General features: G+C 43.9%; 1 protein-coding gene across 1 annotated transcript in view; it reads left to right on the forward strand.

Annotated features, from left to right (window-relative positions):
• Nucleotides 1-8228: 8228 nt before the first annotated feature.
• ITIH2 (inter-alpha-trypsin inhibitor heavy chain 2) overlaps nucleotides 8229-27610 on the forward strand; it is a 29945-nt gene continuing 10563 nt past the window's right edge. Inside the window, exons 1-13 of the mRNA XM_009462620.2 lie at nucleotides 8229-8421; nucleotides 10006-10080; nucleotides 16472-16507; nucleotides 17233-17405; nucleotides 18135-18239; nucleotides 18562-18724; nucleotides 19996-20103; nucleotides 21296-21424; nucleotides 22063-22179; nucleotides 23418-23586; nucleotides 24800-24925; nucleotides 25802-25983; nucleotides 27134-27319. Of these exons, the coding sequence (XP_009460895.2) occupies nucleotides 8338-8421; nucleotides 10006-10080; nucleotides 16472-16507; nucleotides 17233-17405; nucleotides 18135-18239; nucleotides 18562-18724; nucleotides 19996-20103; nucleotides 21296-21424; nucleotides 22063-22179; nucleotides 23418-23586; nucleotides 24800-24925; nucleotides 25802-25983; nucleotides 27134-27319 (1653 nt within the window). The 5' untranslated portion in view covers nucleotides 8229-8337. The remainder of the gene's footprint in view (nucleotides 8422-10005; nucleotides 10081-16471; nucleotides 16508-17232; nucleotides 17406-18134; nucleotides 18240-18561; nucleotides 18725-19995; nucleotides 20104-21295; nucleotides 21425-22062; nucleotides 22180-23417; nucleotides 23587-24799; nucleotides 24926-25801; nucleotides 25984-27133; nucleotides 27320-27610) is intronic.

Here is a 27610-nt window from a genome sequence, read left to right on the forward strand (position 1 = left end):
GGCGAGATGACCCACCCTCTTCTCCTCCTTCCCAGCTCAGGACCGGCCCCTTTTCCACTCAGGGCGGCTTCCCGTGCTGCCAGGGGCTGCAGAGGATCCTTGCAGGGTTTCCATCCTGCAGCTACTCCCCTCAGCCGGGGGTCCCGTGGGCTGCTGGGCACATGCCACCACCACGCCCCTCTCAACACACCGCCCTCAGCCTCAGCCCCCATCTCGCCTTCTGCGGCAGAGAGGCTCTGGGGATCCCTGAGGCAGTGATGCCTGTCCCCAGGCACCCCAGCCCCATGGTGACCCTCGGCAGGGTGGGAAAGGCTGAGAAGACATTTCCTCTACCTGGCTGGGCACTGAGGCAGGGCCTAAGATGGCTGCTGTCACACACTGCCCGCCTGAGGGGCTGATGCCCAGTGCCAGTGGGAGCTGGAAGGACGCACTGGGCTGCCAGGGTGCCTCCTCCTGGGGTCAGCCATGGCGTCGGGCAGGCCTGAACGACTTACTTACACCACAGTCCATATTAAAAATTGCCCTCCTACCCAGCCCCTTAGGGAGCACAATCCAAGGACACACTTCAAGGCTGGGGCTTTATCAAGGAGTGGTAACACCCTCCGGTTTCACCCTCTCTAAAGGGACAGCTTCTCCTTCTCCCCAGCCTGGAGAGCCCTGGTTTGTTTGTGAAAGCTGCCCCGGGGCCCACCATCCCGCAGCAGGGCAGGGCTCCCTCTGCACCCTCGCCTTGGCACCCCGCCAGGCAGCCAGGTGCCTCCCCGCTGGCAAAGACAGCCAAGATCCATACTTTCACCCCTCTCTCTTGTCATCTGGACTCCATTTCTCTGCTGGGCAAAGCAGGGTTGAGCCTCCTGCTCTTCCCTCCATTTCCCAGAGGCAGACCCCTCTCCTCCCTGACCATTCCCAGGGTGAAGGCGGCCACCGGCTGGGTCCCCACTGCTCAGCTGCCAGGGACGTTCCCCCAGGCATGACTGTGCCAGCTGGCACGGACCGAGTACTTCTCAACCCCAGGCGTTCAGTAACTTGCATCTGCAGCGCTCACCTAATTCCAAATTAGAAGCATTTACTACTTCATTTTTCTACACCAGCAGTAACTTCTTAAAGCTAGCAGACCCAAATTTCCTCTCTTTTTGTTTAGTGTTGGGGTTTTTTTTTCAGGTGCTAGGTGCTGCACACATAAACCCGTCAGGATTTGAACCACTGTATTTTCTTTTTCCTTTCCAGCTCTGGGTCATCAGGGATTGAACCTGGTTTGCTTCAGCTCCAGTCGAGTGAGCGGCTCAATGTCTCTCCAGCCTTGCTGGGATATATAAACACACCCTTAGGCCACTGGAGTTTCTCCTTCTGGACAGACACATGTGCACCCACCTGAAAGCATATGGCCACTAAGAGCAAATGTCCCGGGAGCATTATGTCCTCCAAATCTACTATGTGTAATAGAGGAGCAGGAAGGTGCGTGATCCCCATTCAGAAGGGATGAGGGGAGCTGTGGGGGGAGTAAAGGGAAGAGACAGCAAATTCAACACCTTTGGAACTCCTCTTTAGCAAATCGATGGCTCAGACTTAAGCTGAGGCCACACCATGTTCATACACAGGCCCCTTCTGGCATTGCCAGCAGGAGGGAAGGAATCAAAAGCCTGGCCAGCCCCTCTCCCACTGGGACCAGTCCACCACTGGCAGGTACAAAGGCCTCTGGAGTGGCCACATCCCCAATGGGAGCCGCAGAGCTGGGCAGCACTGCAGGGAATGATGAAACGCTTATGTGGCTGGAGAAGAGAAGATGGGAGGAGAAAGCCAGAGGGAGGCTGGGCAGAATGCTTCAGGCCCCCAGAGACACCCCAAATGGTTGCTGTGCTGATCTGGTCCCTGCCAGAAGATAGTCAAGGCATCATGTTCAGCTCCTCACCATTTCAAAGGGAGATGGAAGCGGCCTCATTTGTCTAGTTGGGAATCAAGAAAGACTTCAAAGCAATGACTCAGGCTGAAACCTGGTTTAAGGACACCCAAAAAATGGTTTGAAGTATTTTTCATCTGGATCCAGTTTGTTTCAGCTCCTGCATGTCTTGTCTAGCTCAGACACAGAAGTGCACTGGAGTAGCGTGAGAAGTAGAGCCCTCACTACTGACATTAGGGTGGGCTGCTCCTCAACCTGCTCTGTCCATGCTTCACTAACCAGGGGACACAGATCAATAAAAGTCTCGCAGCATAAGCTTAGAAATGCTGGAAATGGACATTTAAAACAATACATATAGGATGATTTTCCCACTGTTTTGGAAAACCTAGAGGAAACCAAGGCACCCTTGTAAAAGCAAGTCAAAACTACCCTACTGACCCTAGAGGTAATGGTAGTTCCTGGGCAGGAAGGGGAGATGTTTGCCAGTTTGAGATAACCATTGGGCAGTCAGAAGGCATTTGGAAAAACAACCAAATCTCACCAGCTATCACTCTTTGCCTCCTGATCAGTATTCGGCTTGTTTCTACAGCTGCTCTGCTTCTCCCATTGCACACGTGAGGAGCTGAGGGCCAGAGTAAATCAAAACAGTGAGACAGTGCAAAGATATTGCAATATCTGCAATATCAGATATTGTTGATCCTAAGAGCATCTGGTGAAAGGTTATTCAGACCAAAACAGGAGCAAGTACAGGATAACCAACAGGCATGAAAGAATGAGCTGGGAAAAGCACTGACCTCCCCAAAGTGATTAAGAGCAGCCAATTCTGCTCATGCTCTCCTCAGCAAGGGCACATAAGGACACAGCACACAGCTAAATAAGACCAAGGTGTGTTTTAATGCAGTTCAAATGCGGTTAGGTTTGGTGAGTGAACATTAAGCCTGGGGTCTTGATTGTTCACATTATCTCCTCTTCCCCCTCCTTGGAATACGGTCTCCTGATTTGGGGGGAAAACATAGCAGGCACTGTTCTGGGGATGCTGTTGGAGACCAAGATAAGCAGTTACTCAGGTGTGTTCACATTAGACATGTTTGATGCTGACTTTTGCCGACTTAGCAAGATGAGCAGGTGTTCTTTGGGTGGGAGCTCAGCAAATTAAATTGCCTGGCATGCCTGCGGCCAGCATGAGCAGAGACATTGGAGAGAGGCATGATCTAACAGCTGAGCTTCCACACACATTTCGCCTGGAACGGATCATGTTATATCACGGAATCTCTCTGTGTTGACACACAAACACATGCACCTTGGTGATGCTCTGCCTTCACACATCTGCATCCCCCTGTTTTTCCATGCAAGGCTCATGGGTAGGACCATTCTTCCTCATTTTCACCATATCAGTTAAATAAACCCTGTAGGGAGTGTTGAAGCTAAAGAAAATATCAGCACCTTCTAGCTCAAGAGCAAGGGTTTTCCAGACTCCAGACTGAAGCTGAGAGAAGAAAATTAGAGCTGCATTTGGTCATAACATCGGTGCCATGGCTTCACGGATTCATAAATTAAAGATTTCCCGTTCTCTGTTCTTCTAGGTGGAAGAACGGGACACCAGACACCCACCTCATGCAGGGGCACCTACATTAAATGCCCAGCTAGAAGTGTCTGAACAAGGAACTAAATCTACCCAAAGCACTAACAAACTTCAGAATTTAGTGGCATTCAAAGCCAGCAATTTGATCAAGAAATTGGCAAGAGTCCCAAAGGGTTACACAGGCATAGACATAGATAAATGTCCAGAGGTAAAATTAATTATGGTGAAGTTCAGGGAATTACATTAACTATTTTCTTTCAGGTCTTAATCTAATCAATCTCCTCTGAAAGATCTGGATGGGACCTGATGGTCCTCAGTTCTGACACTATTTGGGAGGTGCCTGTGCTCCTGAAAGGTCTTTTCTGGGGTCCCAGTGGCTGCTGATCTCCCTGTTGCCATTAGCTGTGTGCACCATGGCCCAGCAGAGCATTTCAGAACTTCAAAATCTGGTATTGTTCTGATGAAATACACCCGAAGTCTCTGCCAAAGGGCCTTGGTGCTAGGGATGTCTGCCTCTGTCTGGGGGACTGCTGTGAAACCCACTCTGAAGAGGTCATCAGAGCAGACAGGCAGGTTGCTGAGCCCTGGTACCTGGTATGTCTCTTTTGAATGGCAGTACAAAGAGAAGAAAGTTGAAGCACCAAGAAAGTCTTTTCTATATGTCCGTATATCATTTCCCAGAATGGTTGGTGTGTAGTGGGATGGATCTCAGGGCAGAAGGCACCCTGGGTAAGTGTGTTGTCTTGCAGGTACACCCTGTTCTTACCTGGATCACTGCAAATTTTCAAATAAGAAATTCAGTATGGGAAGGGGAAACTGGCTATCTCATAAGACACAGAAATTGTGAGCATTTCTCCCCAGGTGCAAGCCAAGTTAACACAATTTAATTATTCTGAGGGACAGACTCTGCCCAGCAGTAACTCCAAGTGCTTCAGGAAGAACAGTGCATGAAAACTTCCTTCCAGAGGAATCCCAGCCATGAGAGGACAACTCATGAAACAGCCCAATGGACACATACCACAAAACATCTTACTGAGATCCTGTCCTCTTCATGAAATTCTGGGGAAGTTCACCTAACCTGACAGCAAATGATAGGGCTCTGAGCATCCTCAGCACTTGCTCCTCCTGTATATTTTCTGTATCTTCTCCTTGAGAAATTTCAGCTTTTTGGACTCTTTTGGACAGTATATTTGAGCAGTTCGTGCCATCTAGTGGTCACACTGATCTCCCTATCTCGCTATTTTTACCCAAAAAAATTAAGCCACATTTGGTGGTTATGAGAGGACTGAAATAAGGGGTTACAAAATTAGTGTTTAAATTAAATTCTGTTCTAAAGGGACTTTTTCATCTCTTCAGAGCAGCAGTTATTAGTTTCCCAGTCCAGGGTCCCAGATACCTCCAGAATAGCTATCTTAAGCTTTAAGTTTCTGATGAGAAAGACTGGTCACTGGAGCTAGGGACACTTGTGTGAACAGAACTCAGCTTAGACGGAAAATTCAAGCTATAGTAGATACTGTCAACACAGCAAAGACTGGGTGCCCCATGCCTGCTGTTCTTGCAGTCCTGGATCAGCCCTGTCATAGCCATAGCTCCAGCTGCACTCATGGAGGTGTTCCTAAGCTAACTTTAAGGTAGCTAACTTAAATACTGTAGGACTACAGGCACACAGCACTGAGCAAAATCCACCTAAGGGGCTGAGTAAACATTGAGTCCAAGGTATATGGTTAGATTGTCAGTCCCTTGACTACACGATTTAAAGCCAACCTGGATGTTCCATGTACCACAGAGCTGTAAGCCAACGTCCTGTTTGACGCAGCGTGCCTGGGATCTTAGCACTGAGCTTTCCCTCTGCTCAAAAACCCTATAATAGTGATAAATGCAGAGCAGCTCACTCCAGGAGGTAGGAGTCATTTGATGAAGTGTAGATGTCCCCAGAGCTGGTGTCCTCCTCTGAGCTCTCTGACTGGACTCCCTATATTGTACATGGCATGAATTAGACCCAGAAAGGGCAGGATTCATCCCATTCTATGGTGTGGCAGGTAATTAGTCAGGCACCATATGATCAGAAAAAATCTATTTATTTCCATGGACTAAAAAGAGAGACAAAGATATAGGGTACAGTAGGGTAATCTCATCCCTCATTATGCTACTTTGGTCAACAGCCAGCTGAATATGAGCTGGCAGTGTGCTCAGGTGGCCAAGAAGGCCAACAGCATCCTGGCTTGTATTAGAAATAGTGTGTCCAGCAGGGCTAGGGAAGTGATCGTCCCCCTGCACTCAGCACTGGTGAGGCCGCACCTCGAGTACTGTGTTCAGGTTTGGGCCCCTCACTACAAGAAGGACATCGAGGTGCTGGTGCATGTCCAAAGAAGGGCAACGAAGCTGGTGAAGGGTCTGGAGAACAAGTCTTATGAGGAGCAGCTGAGGGAACTGGGGTTGTTTAGTCTGGAGAAGAGGAGGCTGAGGGGAGACCTTATTGCTCTCTACAGCTACCTGAAAGGAGGTTGTAGCGAGGTGGGGGGTGGTCTCTTCTCCCAAGTAACAAGTGATAGGACAAGACGAAATGGCCTCAAGTTGCACCAGGGGAAGTTTAGGTTGGATATTAGGAAAAACTTCTTCACTGAACGGGCTGTCAAGCACTGGCACAGGCTGCCCAGGGAAGTTGTTGAGTCTCCATCCCTGGAGGTATTTAAAAGATGTGTAGATGTGCTGCTTACGGACATGGTTTAGTGGTGGACTTGGCAGGGTTATGGTTGGACTCAATGATCTTAAGTGTCTTTTCCAACATAAATGATTCTATGATTCTGTGTTTCTATGATTATTGAAAAACCCTGCTCCCATCCTCCCCATTCTCCTCCTCTACGCTCCCCTCTGCCGTGTAGATCACTTACCCCTGCCTTCATGGGAAGCTGCAACACAGAAGATGATCTGGAGTAACACAGGGGAGGGGAAGACTGCCCAGGTCATGCTGTTTGGGTCTGAGGGATGCAGAACTGCTTATCGAGTGACCTCTGCATCCAGAAACTGTCACTTCAGGAGAAGCAATGTTGCAGGCTCTACATATGCACCATCTGAGAGCTGAACCAGAGCTTAGGGAGAAAGTAATAAATAGGTGATGTGGGGAACTACTCTGTGGATGGATCAATGCAAAAGCAAGATGAATGTGCTGTGAAGGCTGTGTACTAGTTTGGGTGCAGCCTACAGGCTCCTAAGCTTTCTAGCAAATCTGGAGCTATGTCATCTCCAAGTTCAAGAACGAGATTGCTCAAAAGATTGTGGGAGGGAGTAAATCAGGACTAATTATTCAATGCCTTTTCCAGCATAACATCTGTGAAACAGTATATGGAGCTCTCTTGTGACAAGTTCAAAGTGATCAAAAGGCCGTGGTTTGTTCTGTGTATAGTTAAAGTGTTGAACTTCTTCTTACAGGAAGCTATGAATGCTAATTTTTTTATCCAATCTCTTCAGAGGATATGATAGGTTTTTAGAAAATAAATTAACTGAGGACTGCTAAATAAATGGAAACCATCTTCTAATCAGAATGTACCATAGCTACAAGTAGCTGGAGACTAGCAGGGTCTTTGGAAAATACCTTACATGCTTGCTCCAGTTCTTATGTTCTCTGCTAAGCACCTTACATGGCAGCGAGCTGAAAGGCCACTATTCTGCTTGGGTTCCTCGTGAACCTCTGAATGTAGTTGCAGGTCTCAGCCTGAGAAACAATCTATTGAAGAGATGGAGGAAGGATACATAACAGCAGACTGGTGCTGCAGAAATCTTTTACTGAAACATCGAAATATAACATAACATAGGGTAAGATAACAGAATATAATTCATAGAATCATAGAACACTTTGGGATGGAAGGGACCTTTAAAGGCCATCTAGTCCAACCCCCCTGCAATGGGCAGGGACACCGTCAACTAGGTCAGGTTGCTCAGAGCCCCATCCAGCCTGGCCTTGAATGTTTCCAAGGATGAGACATCTACCATCTCTCTGAGCAACCTGTTCCAGTGTTTTACCACCCTCATCGTGAAAAATTTTTTCCTTCCGTTTAGTCTGAATCTAGCCTTCTTTAGTTTAAAACCATTACCCCTTGTCCTGTCGCAGCAGGCCTTGCTAAAAAGTCTGTCCCCATCTTTCTTGTAGGCCCCCTTTAAGTAATTAAAGGCTGCAATCAGGTCTCCCCGCAGCCTTCTCTTCCCCAGGCTGAACAACCCCAGCTCTTTCAGCCTTTCCTCATAGGAGAGGTGCTCCATCCCTCTGATCATTTTCACATGACTAACTTTGAAAAACTAGAACTATCCTACCACCAGCTATGATCCTTTCCCAGCCAGAGTGGAAAAAAGGTATTTGTGTGGGTCAGGATCCAGCCCAAAGGTCTCTGCCAACCCCTGTGAGATGGCTGGGTGGGAGGACCCTTGGAGAAGCACAATATTGCTGCCTCTATCGCTCTGAGAACCAGTCTTCACCTCGTTTACTATAAACAAACAAGCTAGGAGTGAGTTCTTGCTTTGATCTTTCAACGTTTTGGATACTCCAAGGTCTGTGCCTAGCAGGACGTTAGTCAAACATCATGGGAAGCTACAAAAGCAAGAAGTGAGCCTATCCAAGCCTGAGCTGTTATCAAGGGCACAGGCGAGTGAAGACACTATTTGGATAACCCTTGCTCAGGCACCACAGCTCAGACTTGCGTTGCAAGGCAAATATTTACCTATGGCCTAAACAAAGTCAGCGTTTCAAAACTTTGTTCAAAATACTGCATAAGCCTGAGCTGTTTCCTTGAACTTGTCTCAGAGAAGGAAAGATCCTGTGTCTAGTACCTATGCGAACCCTTCTCAGGAGACAAGCAAGAAGAAAATGCAGCATCTGATCTGCTTCCTGGGTTTGTTCCTCATTTCAGGAGTAGGAAGCTTTGATCTTGTTATCGACGAAATCCCAGATGTGAGTATTTCAAGGCAGGGCCTAGGTCTCCCTTCCGTGCTGAAGTCAACATCGAAGCTGCAGCTGACTTCAGTGGAAGCAGAATTGGGTCATTGCTTCATAGCTCTGCTTGTATCTCATGAATTCTCTTCTACTTTTAGCTGTAAATGGCATTGTTCTGATAATTGGTTTTCACCTGTCATTCATAGGGTTGCTTTTTTAATAATGTTAGAGTTGGGGTAATATGGGCATAACTCCAAGTTTCTTTTCAAACAGGATTCATATTTTTACCTCAGCTTTGCCTTTTCTGGTGGTTTTAACTTTTAAACATTCAAATGGACTTCTATGTTCAGACCTTCAGCATATTTTATATCCTGTTTCCCTGGAATAAGAAGAAACAGAGCACTTAGACATCTTTTCAGATGGGGTCTCCTGTGTGGACCACTGTGAACTTCAGCAGAGCTTCATATGGACTCGGGTTTTTAACAGGAATTCAAATATGGAGTGAAGATCCTATTGACTGTACATTCCTCAGGAGAGGGATGAGATAATTTATAGAAGAGCTTGTAATTGCTTAGGATAATACAAGGACAAAAAGAAGTACAGTTATAGTTTTGACTCCGAAGCTTAGCCCAAATTTAAACCCCCAGGCTCAGATGAACTTAGGTTTGGGTGTCTACACCCATTTCCATATTGCCATATCGCAATATTTCTGTGAAATCAGCAGGGACAGCGCGAAGCTTTCTTTTCCTTTGCAAGATTAACAAAAAGAATTAGTGAGCGGGGATATCCTCTTTTTCTATCTTTTTACAGCACTTTTCATGACACAGTGAGATTTTTATCCTGAGTTTGTAATTCCCAGGAAGAATATTGCAGACCTGTGGTCCTTTCTAACCATAGCTGCTGTATCAGTTTAACATCAATGTGCTTAAACAATATCAGTTAATTTTGTGCAAACCTTTGTGTGTATGCTATCATACAAGTTGGAGAGCAACTCATTTACTTAAATTTCATTATTACCATAAATTAAACTTCTAACAAACTTTAATTAAGAGTATTGCTGTGGTGTAAGAACCACACTTCTGATTAAATCAGTGCAGCTTTGCACTTGGAAAAGACCTGATGTTCCTTTTCTGTCAATGGAACAAATTTAGTTTTCACATATGTGTGTATAAAACCAGAGACAATTTCTACTGGTTTGAGCAGAATTTCTCTGATCTTGCTGTGTTAAGTGAGATCAGTATCTGAAATCCTGTAGTTACCATGGCTAGACCCATCCTGATGATAATCTGCCTCTTGCTTTTTATGGTCATTTCAGCACGTTAAATATTACTCCATGTTTCAGAAGGAAAGGCTGTAAAATGGTGGTAAAGGTCATGATCTTATAAGCTATAACTTATAGAGCTAGTTGGTCACAGTGGGAAATTTAATGCGTGAAGATGCAGCATTTTGATCTGAGACGGTTTGTGCCTCTGCTCCCCATTTGCACCAAGGGGAGGTAAATTCCCTTTGGAACTCTATTAGAGTGCTAATTAATAATAAATCAAGTGATAAATCAAGCAGTAAGACAGCAGCAACACCTCTTTCTTCCTCTTTTTCCTCTAGGAAGTAGAAAACCTGATTGACCTAGAAATCAATGGATTTCCTTCAAGCTCCAAGACGAGAAATGGCAGGCACCAGGTACAGTACCCAGAAATGCTTCAAAAAAAGGGACGTAAGAACACCTGGGAGCTCTCTCCAGGTGCCTTGTTCGATGTCAAGGGTTGTGAGTGTGCAATCAGGTGGGAACAGCAGGTCCTTATATGCACTGAGACCTCCATATCTCTTGTTGGGATAAGAACTGCTACTACCTTTTATAGGATACTGCACAATATATTGTGCAGTACCTAGCACAACAAGGCTTTGTTCCATATCTGAGCTCCTAAGGACCATAATACAGATGCTAAACAGTGGAGATACTTGTCTGTCTAACTTCATGTGTGGGAAAAATCCCATTGATACTGGTGGGGCTTGCCCATGAGAAAATGGAAACGGACTTCAGACACCGGCAATGTAGGCTGAAACCTTTGAGACCTGCAGGTATAGAATCATAGAATAATAGGATGCTTTGGGATGGAAGGGACCTTTAAAGGTCATCTAGTCCATCCCCCTGCAATGGGCAGGGACACCTTCAACCAGATCAGGTTGCTCAGAGCCCCATCCAGCCTGGCCTTGAATGTTTCCAAGGATGAGACATCTACCATCTCTCTGAACAACCTGTTCCAGTGTTTTACCACCCTCATCGTGAAAAATTTTTTCCTTGTGTTTAGTCTGAATCTACCCTCCTTTAGTTTAAAACCATTACCCCTTGTCCTGTCGCAGCAGGCCTTGCTGAAAAGACTGTCCCCATCTTTCTTGTAGGCTCCCTTTAAGTATTGAAAGGTCATCCATTCATTCAAATTTTACTCAGGTCTAAAGAGAGCAGCACAGCGTCACAGGGGTAATGAGCTGGTGGAGTCTGAGACCAGGGTAGAAAATTTGTTTCCAGCATATTGACTGGTTGCAAATTATGATATTCTGTCGACTTCTGAAACAGAAACATTTAAAACAGAATTGCAGGAGTTTTCTTGTGTTTTACACAGTAGCAACTAAAAATAATAATCATGAAATCAGTCATTTGAAATTATTAACTTTTACCACACTGAATCAAAGAAATTATGATCTGAGTGGACCTTGTCCTCCACCAAAGCTCTGGTGCTGCCTTTCTTGAGCTTGTTCAGTATAGTGAAAACAAAAGATCCTCTTGAGTAAAGTTGGATTTCCCAGCATCTTTATAGTTAAGCACAGGCAAACATGATTCTTTAGCCTAAAGCTTTTTGAAAGGGGCCTCACACAGAGTGTAAATGTAACTTATTGACATCTAAAGCCTCCATTACACTGCCAGAAAAATACAATATTTTAGCATAAATGTGAATCAAGCCAGGTCACACTTGCCAGACCAGTATTTAAATAATTTAATCATGATCTTAAGCAGAAATCCCCTCTAGCTGCACTTCTTCAGGGCATCGTTTCTTTCCAACATGTCTGTATTAGTGCCATATGTATTATGTTGCCTCTGTTCCCCAACTTTCCAGATGCATAGTGATATAGACATATGCATGCAGTAATTTGCAGTTCTTCTAGTGGTTTTATTACACCGGTTATTCCTTATATTCCCATATATTATTTCCCATCCTTTACCTATCAAACGAGTCTTTGCAAACCAGCAGAACTAAGATCTCAGCTATAGGATGAGCTACCTTTATTTTAGTTGAGTCACAATAAAATATTAATAGATGAGATTAAACTGAACTACGTGAAACATGAGACACTAGCTCTTGGCCAACAGCAGGGATACAGTTACTTACTGTTAATCACTAGAGGAAGACTGTCTTACCAATTATTGTTTTAGCGCTATGGTTTTCTACAACGAGCTCACCAGCCATTGGCAACAAGACAACAGAACTCCTCTGCAGACCCTACTGATTAGTTCTAAATAGAAAGAATTGTTTTCTATGTCCAGATCAGGTATTCTGGTGAAAAATATTTAAGTAAAAAAATATCCTGAGTAATTCCAAAAATACTGTGTCTCAGGTATGTGAATGGTCCTCGTGACCAGAGAAGCAGAGCGCCCCATGGGCTGGAATGCAGGTAACCTTGTGAACCTCTATGTGATGGTGCACTGCCGTTATCTCTGTTTTGGAGGTAGATAACGGAGATTGTGTCTAGACTGTGAGGCGGGACGTTCTGTAGCATGTCCCCCAGTCTTGGTCCTGATCTCTGACTGTCCAGATCCAGGTGAGATCACACCTATTTCCTTACTGCTCTGCCTGCCTGGTTTCTTCTTCATGAGAACCAGCACAGAAAGGAAATACGGAAGGAGAGAGAGGGTGGAATCAGCTGGCTGGAGAGCCCCCCAGCTCCCAGGGTATACATGCAACCAGAGAGACCAGGATCCATCTGCAGCACTGTGAAGACAAACTCTGCCAAGCCTTAGGTTTGAAATTGTTCTTCTTGCACCTCACAGTAAGGGTCATGATCCCCAAAAGGAGTCTGAAATGGCTGCACTGAAACTGCAGTGTGTTAAAAACTGCTGAGGAAATTACTTACATGAAAAGAAGTGAATCTATGAGGAAACAGCACCTCAAAGAACTGGGAGGACATGCCAGGTAGATCTCATCTTCTGTCTAGTTTCTCGTGCTGGCCATCTGCTTTTCAACCTTTTTCATGCCCCAGCAGGAAAGTAATTTCCTTTGAATGCAGTATAACATCTCTGAATCCACTTTCCTTGTTTTACTAAGTCACAGCTCAGAAGTAGCCTGTGGACTGCAACTTGAAAGCAGTGGTAAGCTAAGCATCCCACAGATGACGTAAAAACTGCAATCTCTTGTAATGCATTCCTCCCTTAGACACCATGGTTTCTTCCTCCACAGACAGGACAGGAGGCATCAGGGCCAGCAGCCCTGCATACTAGTTAGCTTGAAGTACTCCATATGTTCTTGATGGAAGACTGCATAGTAATTGCAACATTCATGCACAGTGATTTGAACAAATATCATTATAAAGGGCTAAATATCCATAGTCTGCACAGATGTCAGGAGAAGATGGGTCTCAATACCTGAAGATAGGGCCCAGCATCTGTCAAGACCAGATCCTTAAAACAGCTCCTGAGGCATTTGTTGTCTCCACCCTAATTAACAACTGGCCATACATTAGATATTGCACAAGATACTGTTTCTATGCAGTGCAGTCATCAGCAGATGTGGATGTGGTTTAAAGTCAAGGATCAGCCATGAAGCCTCATGCCAGAAATAGCATGAGTCTCATGTGCCACAGAAGTCCCTACAAAGCCCATGTTCTCAGTAACCACATCAGCGCTCAAACCTGAAATATAGTTATCTATAGCTCTGTCCTCCTGACCTGTTGGACTGGCTGCCCTCTGCAACCTTTGAGATCCTAGGGGGATAGTTGGCCCACCCCATGTCTGATCTCTAACAACAGCAGTGGGAGTCACTACATGTGCAAACGATAAGCTCACATCTCCATCAGCACCTCCCTTTTCTCTTCCACCCTCATAAAAACAAACAGGAAGGAAACCTGGGCATCTTGAAAGCTTTAAGCACCATTTGTAAAGTGAGTTGGGAACCCTAAGCTCTTCTGAGAACCAGAAAAGTACCACAATAAAAAAAATCCCCTCTGTGCTAAGGGCTTGGTCTTCATCTTTTCAAAATTAAATTTGTTTCAGTTAAGGTTGGTTTAGTCTTAGTTTGTATTCATGCTGGTGATGTTTCCTATGCCAAGGGTAGGTGTGGGGACAACAGTCATTCTTCACGGTCTGATTCTTTATCAGATGTGAAGTGTCCAGTTCACTGTACAGTGATGTTTGTGGGGTGTCAGATGGACTGAGCAAGGATCAGTCCATCAGGCTTTGCAGAGGGTCTCTAGAGAGCCATAAACTTCCAGATCCTGAAATCCCAGTTTGAACGTTTCAGGTGGAGCCTGTATAGCTCATAAATAAAAACCTGCATTTGTTTTCAGGCAGGCGGGAAATCCTGCAGTCTCTCTACCTGGCTTTAAAGGATCCTTAAAATCATCTCATTAAAATGATCTTGCTATGACATGTATCATCTCTTATGCAGCCCGAGATTTTCCTAGTAACACTGTATTAATTAGCTTCAAATGAACTTAGTAACTGTATAGCAAGCCTTATATGCACTATATGTGACTAATGCAGTTTTCATCAACATCTTCTGTGGTTTTGGGTCCTCTTGGTTTCACGTGCTGCTGAAACCTGAGATGAGATTGGTAGGTGTTGGTACATTTTTATAACTTAGCCATCAGTATCTGAACTGGTCTCCCTAAGTTCCTGCTCGTCATCAGTGGAGTTGAATGGCTCAATTCAGTTGCCTACATGTAGGGATCTAGCAGTGTCCGAGACATCTTACTGGCTGTCAGATATCATGCAAAACCTACAGGAACCTCACGATCTCCTGGAGCCCCAGCTGAAGGCCAGGGTGGTACCCTTGGGCACCGCCAGCAGCACTGGGTACCCACTCCTCTAATCACAGAATCATAGAATCATAGAATCGTCAAGGTTGGAAAAGACCCTTAAGATCATCGAGTCCAACCATTAACCTAGCACTGCCAAGTCCATCTATACCATGTCCTCGAGCACCACATCTATCCGTTCTTTAAATACCACTAGGGATGGAGACTTAACCACTTCCCTGGGCAGCCTGGTCCAATGCTTGACCACCCTTTTGGTGAAGAAGTTTTTCCTAATATCCAACCTAAACTTCCCCTGGCGCAGCTTGAGGCCGTTTCCTCTCGTCCTATCACTCATTACTAGGGAGAAGAGACCGACCCCCACCTTGCTACAACTTCCTTTCAGGTGGTTGTAGAGAGCAACAAGGTCTCCCCTCAGCCTCCTCTTCTCCAGGCTAAACAACCCCAGCTCCCTCAGCTGCTCCTCATAAGACTTGTGCTCCAGACCCTTCACCAGCTTCGTTGCCCTTCTTTGGACACACTCCAGCACCTCGATGTCCTTCTTGTAGTGAGGGGCCCAACACTGAACACAGTACTCGAGGGGTGGCCTCACCAGTGCCGAGTACAAGGGCACTATCACCTCCCTGGTCCTGCTGGCCACACTATTCCTGACACAAGCCAGGATGCCATTGGCCTTCTTGGCCACCTGAGCACACTGCTGGCTCATGTTCAGGAGGCTGTCAACCAACACCCCAAGGTCCTTTTCCACCAGACAGCTCTCCAGCCACTCCTCCCCCAGCCTGCAGCGTTGCATGGGGTTGTTGTGACCCAAGTGCAGGACTCGGCACTGAGCCTTGTTGAATCTCATGCAGTTGGCCCCGGCCCAATGATCCAGGCTGTCCAGGTCCCTCTGCAGGGCCTTCCTATCCTCTAGCAGATCGACACTTCCACCCAACTTGGTGTCATCTGCAAACTTACTGAGGGTGCACTCCATCCCCTCATCCAGATCATCAATGAAGATGTTGAACAGGACCGGCCCCAACACTGAGCCCTGGGGAACACCACTCGTGACCGGCCGCCGACTGGATTTGACTCCATTTACCACCACTCTCTGGGCTTGGCCGTCCAGCCAGTTTTTAACCCAGCGTAATCAGTACAGTCAGCATGGTTGTGTGCAGGACTCATTCCACCAAAGGGGAGTGTCTATTTTCAGGTGAACAGGATCACTCCATTGACTGTAAAGAACTAAGTTTGCCTAGTTGTGATGATAACGCCAAAGCAGATAGCTGCATTAATCAATTGCCTCTCCCCCTAGAGCTAGGTGAGCCAAATCCCATCCCAGGGTTACTCATGCGAGTTTAAGTTTTAGTTAATTAAACAGAATGATACAGACGACCACAAGATGTCACCACCTCGTCATAGAAATTTTCAAATGGAAATATTCATATGGCAGGGGAAAAAATCCCACCATTAATGAACAGTTTCAGCTCTTCTAAGCAGTGCATACATAACTATCTTTACATATATATAGGTGTATAAATGTAGTATCAATTATGCAATAGGTTTTTGTGTACATACATATCGCGTATAATACAATGATATAAATATATATTCTATAATGTAAATGAAAACAAAATGAAATAAAGAGGTCTGGATTTTGAGGTTTTTCCACTTTTCCTAGGAAAAAAAAAAAAAGAGAATTTTTGTCTTAAAAGCTAGGGTTTCTGAGTATGGCTATTTGCCAGCACATTTTACTTTCAGGAAGAATATTTTTGTTCTAGAAGAGAATGTTTTGTATAAAAAATAAAGACAAAGAAAGCGATCTGTCCTTCTGTTTTTGATAGCCTCTAAGTCACAGCTGGGAGATCACATGCTCCAACATCCCATGTATAAATACATAAAATAAGACAAAAGGAATATACACACTAAGTCTGAGAACGCAAACCCATTCTCATCATCTTGGAAAGCAGCTCTTAGATGCTACCACTGTCTGATCCCTGTCTTGAAACAGCCACAATCTGTGTTATTATCTTTGCTGAAATACGTTCTCCATATTTTCCTTTTCCAGCGAAGCACATCCGACTGGGGGTATGTTGGAGATCTGGTGAGTTTTTTTCTTCCTCTGTGGAAAATAATACTGAACAAAGTGATTTTCTAGTTAACCATTTCTTGGAAATCAATCCTTTTGTTTGTTCAGTTCCTTGTTTTTACTGCTGGTTGGGTATTAACCTATTTTCTTTAAACAGAGCACTGTTTGCACAATGCTGTTTATACAACTGCTCCTGGAGGGAGAAGGGTATGGTAAATATGAAGAAATAAGCATCAAAAGTGATTCGACAAAGGCAGTATCTTAATATACCAGTTTAATACTGTTCTCCCACTGCCATGGTTTAACCATTTACAAGACTAGGTCAGTAACCAATGCTTGAGGTCTCCTTTGTTTAGGACTTTTATTGAAAATGTAAGCTCTCTCCTCCTCAGCATAGGATGCTGAGGATTACTGTGTACCCTTCTATGCTGGATTCCACCAATAGAGTATTCCAAGGACTGGTTGCATGGTCAAAAGCAAGGAAAACCTTCCAGCTTAATAAATTCCCTCTTTCAGCTGAAATGTTATAATGAACTGTATTCACATGAGTATCCTGCCACAATTGCCAGGGAAAATAAGGAGGTGTCCTGAACTTGAGTTCATGTCCCATTTAGCTGCCATATTGTAAGGCACAGCAGCTCTTAAAAAGGCACTGAGACTATAAAAGGGGTTGATATTGCCCTCTAGGGAACATTTTCTAGCTGTGTCCTAAATTTATAGAGTAATTTTGTCAATTACAGGTGGAGGACGATGACAAGATAGGTCTTTACAGCTACAAAGTTCAATCCACTATAACGTCACGGTTGGCCAACACAATGATCCAAGCCAAAATGGTGAATAATGCAAAACGGTCCCAGCACATAGTGTTTGATGTACAAGTCCCCAAAGGAGCTTTTATTGACAACTTTACTATGTAAGTAGTGGGCAGGTATCAGCCTTGTGCTCTGGCAGGGTTCAATGTGGTGGCAGAATGTGGTGGGAGGGAAATATTCGTAAAAGCAGAACACCTCTTATTATTTTCCAGCTCCAGTGTAATTTTAGCAGGCTTTCTCAAAGACAAAAGGCTCCTGTTGTCATACTGTATGTCTGTTCATCTCTTCCTCTCCAGTAATTATTGGGCCATTGGCCAACATCAACAAAATCTGACAAAAGGACAGAAGGCTCAAATAGACTAAGCTCCTACCTGTCTTGTGCAAGTTGGCACCAGATCAAAGGAGAGAGAGAGACCCAAATTAGGCCCCTCACTGAACAGAAAGAAACTAGCCTGGTTCAGTATCCATTCAGAGAGGCAGCAGACAGCTTGCTGGTCAGGAGACATGTCCTGATCCATGTTCCATGCCATGTAGCCATGACAAGAGTAGCTGCCTGCCCTGCCCAAAGAAAGGGGGATGTGCGAAGGAGGTGGGGGAGAGCAGATCCTCCTCAGAGTACAAGAGTGCTGGCTACTTGAAATAAAAAAGCAGGTAGGGAAAAAGATACAGCACTACTGGAAACCAGACTTCATTACTTTGGGGTTAAACAAGAGCCACCTTATTTCATTTCCCACCAGATTAGATTTCACTGATGTTTTTCTAAAGTGAAGAAACAGTCGTCAGTTGTAAAGCTGTTTCTTTTGCAAACTTACTGTGCTTCTCTCTCCTAGGGATGTCAATGGTATAACATTTACCAGCAAAATTCGGGAAAAATCTGAAGCCAGAAAAATGTACTCTCAAGCAAAAGCCAAAGGCAAAGCTGCTGGAATAGTAAGGTATAAAGTCTTTGGCATATGGATATTGTACTGAATTTATTTATAGAACTGAGGTGACCCACCCCAGGAGGCGATAGATGGGGGGGGGACCCTGGGAAGGAAAATAAGTTCCTTCCTTACAGCAACTCTAGTATTTAATTGTCAAGGTCTTAACTTGTGTTTCTGCTTCAGCTTGATAAAACGTATTGTGCTAACAGACAACTGCAGTTCCCCAGTATAGGCCACAGTTAGACCCAGCAAATGCATAACTCCAAACCAAAATGCAAAGAAGCTCTCTTTCTCCTTGTATTTTCTCAAAATAACCCCACAGCTGACTTTTCAGGAGCAATGCCTTGGATATGGAAAACTTCAAAACTGAAGTGAATGTGCCCCCAGGGATGAGGATCCAGTTTGAACTTCACTACCATGAAATGATTCGAAGGAAACTCAGCTCCTATGAGCACGTCATCTCTGTGAAGCCAGGACGCTTGGCAAAGCACATGGAGGTAAAGCAGTGTGTTTAGGCAGCACCCCACCAGTGAATCCTCATTGAGAAAGCAGCCAAGGTTCCTGTGAGCTCCACAGTAGGACACATCATCTACAGCTCCTTCCTTTTATATGGACTCAGTACAAATAGCCTCAAGGTCACTGTGTAGACCAGCATGAGACACTTCAAACCAGGAGCTACGTAGCTACACGAGTGAGGAGCAAATGTGTCCTGCCTCCTCATACTAACACGGTTGGGCATCTCCTTAATCGTGACTGACTCACGTCAGAACCACTTGGGTAAACAAGCTTTGGCCTATATATATCCTGGTGTAAACTTGCCTTGACTGAAAGAAAACAAACAATATTTGTTGTTTATTTGGAACAGTGCTTTTCACAATAATAGCAACTTCATGAGATAGTGTCCCAGGAGAGCACACGTTCTCTGAATGACAGTCCCTCCACAACTGGCTGCCAGAAGATGATTTGTCTTATTCTTACCCTCTTTCTTACGCTCATCCAAAGGTGTCCTCTGTCATCCATCAACAGACACAGGATACAGGGCTAGCTGGACATTTCCATCTGGCCATTCTCATGTCCCTGTATCATAAATGCCTTCTTCAGCTTTCCGTGTCTTCAGCACAAGCTGTATGTGAAAGTTTGCTGCTCACGTTTCCTTAGTGCAGGCTGTGATCTCCTTCAAGCTGCCCAAAGACCTGAGTTAATCTTACTGAAAAGGACACCATGTCCTGCCTCCTAGTAGTCTTACTAACTATTCAGAAATACAACCAGAAAAAGCCATTATCTCAGGCTGACAGGATAAAACTTTTATTTTCCAAATCGCCTTGGCCATCCAACCAAAAGGGAAAATACTCTCTGTCCTGTCGATAGCATGAGTAGAGAGGAAGAGAACTTATCATCAAGTGTGAGAACTCATCATCCTCCTGGCCTCCTAACCCAAAGTAACACTTAGGCAGTCACTTCATGCTTCTTTTGGGCTTTCGGCATAAACGATGGTATCACCCTTGACTCCTACCTCACCACTTGCCCCATGGGGTGGGAGAGAGAGGAATAATGAGCGTTTTTACCAAACTCTTTCTATTCTTTGGATGCATTTTTTTTGCCTTTCCATCGTGGGCTATTTTCAGCAATGCACGAATGAGACTAGCCATAGAGGAGCATTCTCAAGAGCATCCCAACCCCCAGCTGGAGTTTGCCTATGGAGGGTTCATGAGATCCTGGTACAACACTGGCACCGCTTCATACTAATGTCCTCCCTTCCCTCCTTTAGGTGGATGTCCGCATTATTGAGCCACAGGGGCTTCGCTACGTGCATGTTCCTAATTCACTTGGAGATCATTTTGATGGAATCACCACCATCTCCAAGGGAGAGAAAAAGGTAACAGTCACAGACTAGAAATAGCATGAAAACTTCCATTTTCACACCTGTTCCTATGCAGTCACGGCATTTTTCATACCTGCTAGAAGCATGTAAAAATATGCAAAAAAAATAGTGTCTTCATTATTGATACCTAAATGTATGTACAAGACGCTCAAATACTACAGTGACAGCAGTATAGAAGTAGTGTGTAGTCCGTCCATCTTTGTGCAAAGCTTTTAATTTATAATTCTGAAAGAGCAATGCACTGGGATTGCTGGATGTGAAAAAGGTAGGTGGTGAATACCAAGTGGAATAACCATTCTGGATTAAAATTCCACAGTTTCAGTTTCAACTAAGAACATCTGCATAGGGACTTATTTTAGGACAGCCCTTTGCCTTGACATTCTTACCCTAGCTTTCTCTAGCATAGCTCTTGTGTATAAGTAAAACCTTTCAACAACAGAGAAGTTTTTCTCAAGAAACTTCAAGCAGTGACTCTGGGAGGGTACAACTCTGCTTACTCTTACATAGACATCTAATACAGGTTATGTGAATCAGGCCCAAAAAATCTGTCTGTGCCACTATAATGATACATCAGGCAGTATTGTTTCTTGATACCTAGGCCCAACTTCATATCTCATTCACCCACGTTTAACAAATTATTTCAGAGGTAGTGTGGATATGTATTACGTCTTATCTTTTCAGGAAATTTCAAGTTATCCAGTCAAAGCAGAGAAATAGTGCCATAAAGTCTGCATAACCAATCACGTGATGAATGAAAATTATTCCTCGTACTTAATTTACAGACAAATTACAAGCTCTCGTTTGTTTGGGAAAAAAAATCAATTTAAAAGCTATTAAAAATGTTGATGAAATTATGGATAGTTTCAACTAGGAAAATGTTAAATAAGCCAACATATTACTTACTAGAAATGGTTTGCACAGCTTTAATTGAAATATTTGGTGCTGTAGATGGGTCAACTTGTTTGTGTCACAGTTGCTACTACTGAATCAGCATATCCAGGCAAACCTTAGTGCTGTTTTTCTTTTGAAGTGACAAAGTCCATTTTCCACTTAAACTAAGAGTACAAATAAAGAAAGAAGAAAAATATTCAGTGAAATAAGATGTTTCATGAATAGAACTCTTTTTGTTTCAATGATCACCTTTCACACAACATCTGATTGACTGATGATCACTTCTCATTTCAAGGCTCATGTTTCTTTCAAGCCAACGATGGCTCAGCAACGAAAATGCCCCACGTGCTCATCCACAGCAGTAGACGGAAATTTTGTGGTGCAATACGATGTGAACAGAGAAACTACAGGTGGAGAACTGGAAGTAAGTGTTGCTGTTTAAACGGGAGAGGAGATCTGTAAATGCAAGAATTGCTGTCATTAAGCAAACTGTGCTAAACTTCATCATTCAGGAGAATAAGCATGAGCTCTGTATCCAATTGAAAGAACAAAGGGATTTTAAGTGGGCAGAATGGATTTACTCAATTTATGACTAAGACGTGGTCCTATATATAGACAGGAGCAGATTCCTGTCTTGTCCAAAAGCCGATGTCTTTTATACCTAGCAGCAGTCTGGTGATTTAATGTTGAATCAAAGGACAGTCATTGGAAGCTGAACCAATATATCACAAGAAGACCACCAGAACATCATTATTTTTATGTTAACATGAAGCAGAGTTATGGGGTTGAATTATTACAGACAGAATGGTGTTTTTGAAAATGTTTTTCATTCCTCCCTATGCTAGTGCATGGCAGTTGTCTGAGAACCAGGCTCTGCCTTCCTTGATAAAAAGTACAGACTATGGAGTATAAATGGTGCTACAAATACAGAGATGTGCAGAGCTGAAAGTTAGATTTGGCCCATAAAGAAGAATAACATTTTCTGCTCTGTTATTGTCTTGAGTTTTCTGACATCTTTACTATAGCTCACTTCACTGTACATTTTTTTATTTTATTTTGCAGATTTTTAATGGCTACTTTATTCATTTCTTTGCTCCGGAAAATCTTGATCCTCTGCCCAAAAACATTTTATTTGTTATAGATGTCAGTGGCTCGATGTGGGGACTGAAAATGAAACAAGTAAGTGTTTGACCTCTATTGCAAAGTGAACCTCCTGCCAGCTTTTCCCATGTGCCTTCCCATACAATTCTGTAGCAGACTGGCACTTAAAATTATCAGCTAAGTTCTTTACACTTTACTCTGTCAAAAATCTCACTGAATTTGGAGAATATTTGGTCTTCATGATTTTACTCTTTATTTGTAATACTCCTTCCATGTTGTAAGGAAGAGGTGATGCCATCAGAATACTGATTTTAGCTCTAAAGTAAAATTTTAATTGACAGATCACAAAACATTTTGCAAAGGCTCTGACCTCCTCTTTCTCTAATCTCCTCTACCAAATCCTGGGAAAATTTCAGTGGGAATACTACATTCCTGCTTTCAAAAACTTGTGGACAAATTGTTGACAGCCCACTGAAGAGCAGTGAGAATTTTTTAGACCCATGCAGGGGAAAAAATGCAAAAAAATAAGGTGTTTTAGTCTGCAAGAGAAAAGACTTGGAGGGCCATAATCAGCCTCCAAATATGCAAAAAATTGTTCAAAAAGGGAAGCTCATCAACTGACATTCATGCCCACCCAGGGTAGAATAAGATGGAATCAGATGGATTTACAGCAGGAGAGATTTGTATTAGATATTAGGAAAAACTTTGTAGTGCTGAGAGGGGAGTTGAAGAGATTGTATATCATGTGGCACTAAGGTTTTTAAGAACTGGCTTGACAAACACTAGTCAGGGATGATCTAGGTATATTTGAATTTTCTTCGGAGCACAATACTAAGGCTTGGTAGATTGCTTCCTTTGGGAAATCAATGCTGCAAAACTGGGATACGAGCTAATTGACACTTGTTTAAATCACACATCTTCTAACAGATGTTATCCAGCCTGAAATGACAGCATTGCAGACAGAGCTAAGTCTCCTGAGCTGATATGAGTAATTCCTCTCTCCTGAACCACAACATCCCATAAACTGCTTCTCTCTCTCACCTCACTCTGTGTTAGCAGGAGTTAAGCAAGGATGGCTTGAGTCACATGGCTTTGTTCTTGCTAATTGCATTTTTTCTGTGTTTCTTTGGAGAAAAGTTCAACTTTATGCAAGAAGTGCAAAAAAGGAGAGATTTGGGTAGCAGATGCTATTTTGGATTCCAGTGCTCATGTTCTTATTCATCAGAGGCATCTGTTTGCTTGTAGTTACAAGTTAGGAAAATGCTTTCAGCAACAGGAAGCATAAACTCGTCTTCTCTTAAATTTCTTCTTTTCAGACCATCGAGGCCATGAAGGCAATATTGAGCGAGCTCCGTGCTGCTGATCAATTCTCCCTTATCGACTTCAACCACAATGTGAGATGCTGGAGAGATAATCTAGTCTCAGCCACCCCAGCGCAGGTTGAAGATGCTAAGAAGTACATCCAGACAATCCATCCCAACGGGGGTATGAGGTTTTGATTGCAAGGTGCTCATGGAAGTTAGATATCACAGGAATGGGTACCTCAGACAACTTTCAGATTGGCAGAGTATTCCTAAAAAAAGTCTGATTCCCAAAATAGGAAAAGCATGCCCTGGGGTTAGAGGAGAGCAAGGATTCCAGTTTATTTCCTTCTACTAAATAAGCTACGACAGATAGAACACACCATAGAACAGCTGCCTTTAATCCATCTGTCCTACCTCCAGCCTCACAGATCCCAAATATCCTTGAAAGACCAAGCCTGTCTCATGCCTTTGTAAAGCAGATCATAAGCAGCCCAACTCCAGGGTCTCCACTGGCTGTAAACTGTAGACTACACCATAATCTACTGAATGACACCTTGGGCACACTTTTCATCAGTTTTGTGCCTTCATTCCGTGTCTGATAAAAAAGGACAGTTGCTTTTTTCAGCCTTACTCAGTCCCCTCTGTGCCACAAGCCAAACCTTTAGACAGTGTGAGTAAAAATACACCTTTTGCAATCAAGATGTCCAAGGCTGGCTGTTTCTGGCGGATGCCAGAAGAGAAAGTTTCCTTCTTCTCTCATTCAATCGTCTACCTGCAAACCCACTACTTCTTCCCACAGCAAATAATTCCCAACACTACAAATGGCCCCACTGGAATTAGTGAGAGGGATGGCAGTGGGGGAAGGTGGAGATGACAACCTGGGATGAAAAAGGGTATCAACATTTGGTCTCTTAATCGAACTTAGTGCAAAACACATATGTATGTGTATATACAGATGTGTATAAATTCATATAAATACGTATTTATATATTTCAACATCATGCTAAGAATAAAGTAACATGCTGATGAACAAATTCAGATGGATTACAGACTATTTCCACTTACAGAGATGCACATCCTGACTATGTTGTTTTCAGTAAATAATACAACTATACCTAAGGAAAATAGAGAAGGTCTGTTGACAGAAAATAGAGAAGGTCTGTCAACATTGTCATGTTGACAATGACCCACATGCAACACATTTCAGCTGCTATTTCTTTAGGGAACCAGAGTGCTAGCAGATGTACTGTAAGCACCCCAGAGGAGGGATTTTGCTGCCTTGATCTCAGGTCTTGTCCATGCTGATTACTTCCACTAGAATCTCAGAACTGATGTGGATTTGACAAAAGCTATGACAAGAATCAAACTTGTTTTCTTCATTGTGTCTTTAACAGGTACAAATATCAATGAAGCTCTTCTCCGAGCCACTTTCATCCTGAATGAAGCCCAAAACTTAGGCATGTTGGACCCTAACTCAGTCTCCATGATTGTATTGGTGTCTGATGGAGACCCGACAGTAGGTAAGGATCCTGCTTTAGGTGAGAAGAAAGGCCAGTGGGATTAGCCTGAGAAAAGCAGGCAACATGTAGACACTTTGACAGTAAGTTAAAAAAATTCTGTTCCCCTTTCTTCCAATGCCTGTGCTGCTCTTTTGCCAAGTGCTATAGGTGCCATGAGGCTTTGCACAGAAGCTTTCAAAAGATGAGCAGATTATGTTATGCACGTTATGCACTTCTTGCAATTACAGAGATGCACAAGTCCTGTAGGAGAGGTAATCACAACCTTAGAAAAAATTCCCTCTTCCAATGACCTTAGCCCACACAGATCTATGCAGTCCCAAGTGTAACATGAAAACCAGGAAAATAAAGTAGAAAGCAAATTAATTTGGACTGGGTTTGGTACAGGACGAAAGCAATCACTTACTGCAAGTTGCCAGCCCAGAAGAGGCTGCCATTAAAAATAAGTTTGAAAAAAAAGTCAGTCCCAGTGGTGGCAGAGAACATCTTAAGTATCAGAAACAAAGTAAAACCTTTATGGAGATGTCTTACGCTGCAGAGTTTGAAGCAGTAACTCTGGGAGAAGTCTAGATGTGTTACAATTGCAAATGCCCCAGGAAATTAATAAAAGCACTGGATATACAAAGAATATGCATCAGATACCAAAAAAAGAGTTCAAAAGAATCATCTGCAGTGGAAACAATTTGTTAATCTCCATCCAAGAGAAACTCAAATGTCACTGTAGGCACTGCAAAATGGAGATTCGGCATCTGAGCTAGTTGCCTAGATTTCCCTTATATTAAGAGAGAACCAGAGATGCTGGAAGAGCATGAATGCACTTACCTTGATGGAGACTTCCTCCGTTGCTCAGATGGGTGTCACCCTTTGTGTGTCTCCAAGGCGAGCTAAAGCTGACGACGATCCAGAAGAACGTGAAGCAGAGCATAAAGGACGAATTCTCTCTCTTCTGCCTGGGGATTGGGTTTGATGTAGATTACGATTTCCTGCAGAGAATCGCAACTGACAACCGTGGCATGGCGCAGAGGATTTTTGGAAATCAGGAGACTTCTGCCCAAATGAAGGTGTGTTTCTGGCCCACTGCCTCTGAAACTGAGGGTCCGGTTCTGTTCACAGCTGTGGAGCTAGGTAACTCCACTAGCAAGAGCAGAGTTACTGTAGGTTCGTGGGGGAGGTCACAAAAAGCATTGTTTCTTCTGAAGAGTCCTGCAAGATGACAATCATGCATTAGCTTAAGTGCTCCTAGTTACAATTTTTGTAGTATCTGTAATACATACTTTACTGCTCTGTGTAGGATTTATATTCTAAAAAAACAGTCCTAACCATAAAAAAAGATTTTCTGAATTAAAATTAAGGCCTGGATTTTACCTCAGACCACTTCAGCACTAACAAAAAGGCCTAGATATAAATGCTAAATGCTAATCCAAAGTTTGCCAGTGTAAGAAAAAGTTCAGTTCTAGGAGGCTATGGCTCCAAATCCGTGAGCAGCCATTGCTGATGAACAAAATCTTACATCCTTATTCATTATTCCTTATTATTACATCCTAGGTTTCATCACCTATGCAGGCTTCCCATACTTCTTCTTTCCCATACTTCTTCTTTCCCAGCACAGGTGTGCCAGGACACACCACACGGTGTTCTGCCAAACAGCAGAGTGCAGCCCCTCGGTAGGAGACAGCCTCCATCCATAGCACTGGATGGGTACCTGTTTTCCCTCTCTGGTCCCATATGCTAAACCCAGCTGTGCACACATCCCAGTTCACATCAGCCAGGTACAACAGGGTCAGAAAATGGTAGACAGTCCACAGCACAGAAGCAAATACAAGTGAGATATAGGTCTAGTTTTTGGCAAGAATTAGGTGGGAAGCAGCTGTGTGTCTTACACAGTAGCCAAGAGCTGACCAACCTGATAATAGATTCAGGTTCATATACACCTGTGTTCAAGCCTTTTAGGTCTAGGAAGAACACAGCCCATGGGCATCTAACTATTCTTTGACTTCCACAAGACTTGGGCCAGACCTTCTTGCTGTACCCTTTTACAAGTGTACTAAGGTCTAAGTATAAGGGTGTCTGCATTCTCTGGGACAAGAAAAGTCCTGCTTGTCCATTGGAGCTCCAGGTTTTGTCACCTGCTGTCCTTTCAGTAAGAGTGGTGCATGTGGGAGGGTTGCTTCAGGTACAACAGACTCACTTCTCTGTCTCCTTCCATCTCAGAATTTCTACAACCAGGTCTCCACCCCACTCTTGAAGAAGATTCAGTTCAACTACCCCCAGGAGTCAGTGTCAGACGTCACTCAGAGCAGCTTCCACAACTATTTTGGTGGCTCGGAGATAGTAGTGGCTGGGAAGGTCGACACGGAAAACCTGCAGCACTTGGAAAGCATCGTCACAGCGACAGCAGTGAGTGAAGGTGTCCCTAGGATACTTGCTCCTGGGGTTTGGGCTGGTTCATTCGCTCATGTGCACAGTCTCCTTGCTGGAGGTTATTGCCAGCGGAGTGGTTTGTCCACTTGGGTTCTGGGTGGGAGTGTGGAGAAACTCATGGGGGGTTTGTCCAGCAATGTTTCACAATATCTTCTAGTACAGGCATGAATAGTCACATCCTGCAGCCTGCCAGAGGAACTTCCTTCTAATACATATACCACATAAAATTCAATTACAAACCAGACTAAGACTATGCTTCATGCTTTG

This window comes from Nipponia nippon, unplaced genomic scaffold, assembly GCF_047370975.1.
Source record: "Nipponia nippon isolate SJK-2023a ecotype South Korea unplaced genomic scaffold, ASM4737097v1 scaffold_3, whole genome shotgun sequence".
NCBI classification, from domain to species: Eukaryota; Metazoa; Chordata; class Aves; order Pelecaniformes; family Threskiornithidae; genus Nipponia; species Nipponia nippon.